This window comes from Heterodontus francisci, chromosome 28 (assembly GCF_036365525.1).
Source record: "Heterodontus francisci isolate sHetFra1 chromosome 28, sHetFra1.hap1, whole genome shotgun sequence".
Lineage (NCBI taxonomy): Eukaryota > Metazoa > Chordata > Chondrichthyes > Heterodontiformes > Heterodontidae > Heterodontus > Heterodontus francisci.
Genome location: NC_090398.1, coordinates 65,320,381 through 65,323,687, shown reverse-complemented (window position 1 = coordinate 65,323,687; position 3,307 = coordinate 65,320,381). Strand labels below are relative to the sequence as shown.

The window sequence follows — 3,307 nt, the reverse complement described above, 5'->3', positions numbered from 1 at the left end:
CTGTGTTGACCATAGTCTATCTTCTCCTTCTAAGTGTGCCAACAATGTTCTGTTCACCCCTTGCTAAGTGTATCGATGATATCCCCTATCACCCTTTATTTTACCATATTAGGTTCCGAATTGTTCCGATTATCCTCATTGGTTTAATCTACACACTTTACAGATGCTTCCTGTGTCTTTCACTTTTAGCAAGGATCCTTGTATTCCTGGTTCGAGTCTCTCTCATAAGGGGAAACATCCTCTCAGTATCCACCCTGCCAAGTGCTCTCAAAATCTTATGGATTTCAATAAGATCACTTCTCATTCTCCTTAACTCCAATGGATACAGGCCAACCGGTCCAACCATTTCCCAGAAGATAACCCCTTCATCCCAGCGATCAGTCGAGTGAACCTTCTCTGAACTGCTTCAAATGCAATTTCTGTGCTTTCATCAGGAAGGAGACCAAAACTGTACACAGTATTACAGATACAGTCTCACCAATAACCTGGATAACTGTAGCAAATCTTCCTTACTTTAATAGTCCATTACCCTTGCAATAACTGACATCATTCCATTTCTCTTCCTAAACTCATGTTGTCCGTGCATACTAACATTTTGTGATTCATGTACCAGGATACCCAACTCTGTCGCGTTGTTTTACTGTATGTATCTTTTCCATGTTGATTCAGCGCGTCATGAATGAAACGGCTGCAAGTGATAATGTATTCGTGAGGGCCGAGTCAAACCGAGTTGGAAGACAGTGTGGGATCTCGGACGAAATAAATGAAGCTGCAAGGAGTCAGATTTCATAATTGTTCCCGCCAAATTAGGTTTTTTTTTAAATCTTTGCCTTGTTTTGCTATCTGAAATTGGCGGGCTTTTTGAGTTCGATTACATTTCAGTTACAGTTCAACCAATCAGGGCGCAGCATTTCCCGCCGCCCTTTTATTTCCCAGAGCTGGTTTCAAACTTGACTGATGGACGGGGCTGCATCCAATCACAACACTAGGGCGATCCCTCTACTGTCTTAAATAGACAGTCCCTGAGCAGCCTCAACATTTACAGTGTGTTTGTTCCACATCTTCTGCCACAATAGCCAGAACAAAGCAGACAGCGCGCAAATCGACCGGAGGGAAAGCTCCCCGCAAACAGCTGGCTACCAAAGCGGCCCGCAAGAGCGCTCCAGCCATGGGCGGAGTGAAGAAGCCTCACCGTTACAGACCCGGCAATGTGGCTCTGTGGGAGATCCGCCGCTACCAGAAATCCACCGAGCTGCTCATCCGCAAACTGCCCTTCCAGCACCTGGTGCGGGAGATCGCGCAGGACTTCAAGACAGACCTGCGCTTCCAGAGCTCGGCCGTCATGGCCCTGCAGGAGGCCAGCGAGGCTTACCTGGTGGGGCTCTTTGAGGACACCAACCTGTGCGCCATCCACGCCAAGCGAGTCACCATCATGCCCAAAGACATCCAGCTGGCCCGCCGTATCCGCGGGGAGCGCGCCTAAACTCACCCTGCCCCGAACTGAGTTTGGCATCAAATAACACAACGGCTCTTTTAAGAGCCACCAAACCGGCAAAACAAAGAGCTGCGATCTCTGCAGCAGAGAAATGTGGTCTAGAGCAGCGAAACCAATGTGCACAGATCATTTTACTGGAGGGGCGAGCAGTTTAGGACTAAACAAAAGCTTTATTTGTGCAGAAACGCTGGAATTGTTAAAATGCCTGACAAATATCTCCAGAGGCAAGCGGCTAAATCCCGAATCATAGCAACACAAATGTGTCTCTCAGACAGGAACCAGCCCTTTCACAGATAAAGTGGGTGGCTCTGAAAAGAGCCTTTGGGCCAGCTGGAGGTGTCTGGGGATGATGCGCGTCTTCTTGTTGTCCCGGGCCGCGTTGCCGGCTAGTTCGACGATTCCATCTGTCAGATACTCGAGCACAGCAGCCAGATAGACCGGGGCTCCGGCACCCACACGCTCAGCATCGTTCCCTATTTCTCGGGAGCCAGTGAACACGAACAACCGGGAACTGCAGTCCAGACTGAGAGGAGTGAGACTTGGCTTTGGACTGAGGGTTACCACCGGTTTTCCCCTCTTCCAAACATTAACACCCCACCCGCCCCCTCCAAAAAAAAATCTTTCATCATAAAAATCTGTAAAAACTACATTACAAAACAGTTCAGGAAGAATGATCAAATCCGTCCACTTATCCCTTCTGGATGAATGATAGTGAGGACACTGGTGATTGGTCACTCTGTGCAGCTTCTCATTGTGTTGTTCATGTTACCAATCAGATAGTTGCTTAGTTCACCAATCCGGAGGCATCACGTTAATAGGGCGGAAAATAACCGCTCAGGATTGGCAGACTCCAAACAGCTTCTTTTTCAAATTTGAAAAGCCCGCCAACAGATTTGTAAAACAAGGAGCGGCTTCACTACAGATCACGTTAATAGATCATATAGCCTTACGACAGGGATGTAAAAATATCCCCCATATTGTATTATTTCACATTTTCTCACAAGTTCCAGTTTCGCTTTTCCAATCCGACATCTATTCGGCTTCATTCTCTGTCCTGTTTTAAAACAGTCTGTAACCGGCAGGCAAAAAGTCTCATTCACAACATTCTGTAACCGGATACATTTCAGATCAATGTTAGAAAAAACGCATCTCGCATTATAAATTGGTCCCGATTCGTGGGAGACAAAAGAGGAGTGTGGATTTTCAGTGTGAGGTGTTAAAGAGTGAGACTGAGGGTTCCGACACAACCGGGGTTTCTAAATAATGTACTTATTAATTATTGAAACTAAACTTATGGAAGTCTGGGCCTTTCTCTTTGTTAGTGTCCGATATGTGAATTTGGAGTTTAATCTGTACCTGTCAGTTTCTGCTATGGAAGGTTGTTTGATTTTGCCTCTGTACTTGTTAGTCAGTAATATGTTTGTATAGCTTCACACTGCACATGTTAATTGATGACAGGTGAGTCTAGTTTTCACTCGACATGTCAGTCTCTGGTTTGGAGGCCTCGACTGTATTCTGTACCTATCAGACATCTATATATGATGGTATGTTTTAACCTGTTCCTGCCAATCTGTTTTATGTAAGTACTGTTTATTATCTGTATCTGTAATTTTCTGATGAATGAATGTGGAGTGTATCATATCCCTGTCAGTGATCATTAAGAGTTATTTTACACGGTAACTGCCAGTATCTGATATGTGAGTGTGGGTTGTGATCTGCATCTGCCTGTTTCTGGTACGTGACATGAGCATTGTTTTTACTCTGTGTGTGTTAGCCTCACGTGTCAGAAGCTGGGTTTAATTGTACATCTCA

At 45.5% G+C, this 3,307-nt stretch overlaps 1 protein-coding gene across 1 annotated transcript; it reads left to right on the top strand.

Moving 5' to 3' along the window:
- The first annotated feature begins 675 nt into the window (after positions 1-675).
- Positions 676-1,483, top strand: LOC137345244 (histone H3-like). Its single transcript, XM_068008711.1, has 2 exons — positions 676-778; positions 1,077-1,483. Exons 1-2 carry the CDS (start codon positions 676-678, stop codon positions 1,481-1,483), a joined length of 510 nt encoding a protein of 169 aa, XP_067864812.1.
- The last annotated feature ends 1,824 nt before the right edge of the window (positions 1,484-3,307 follow it).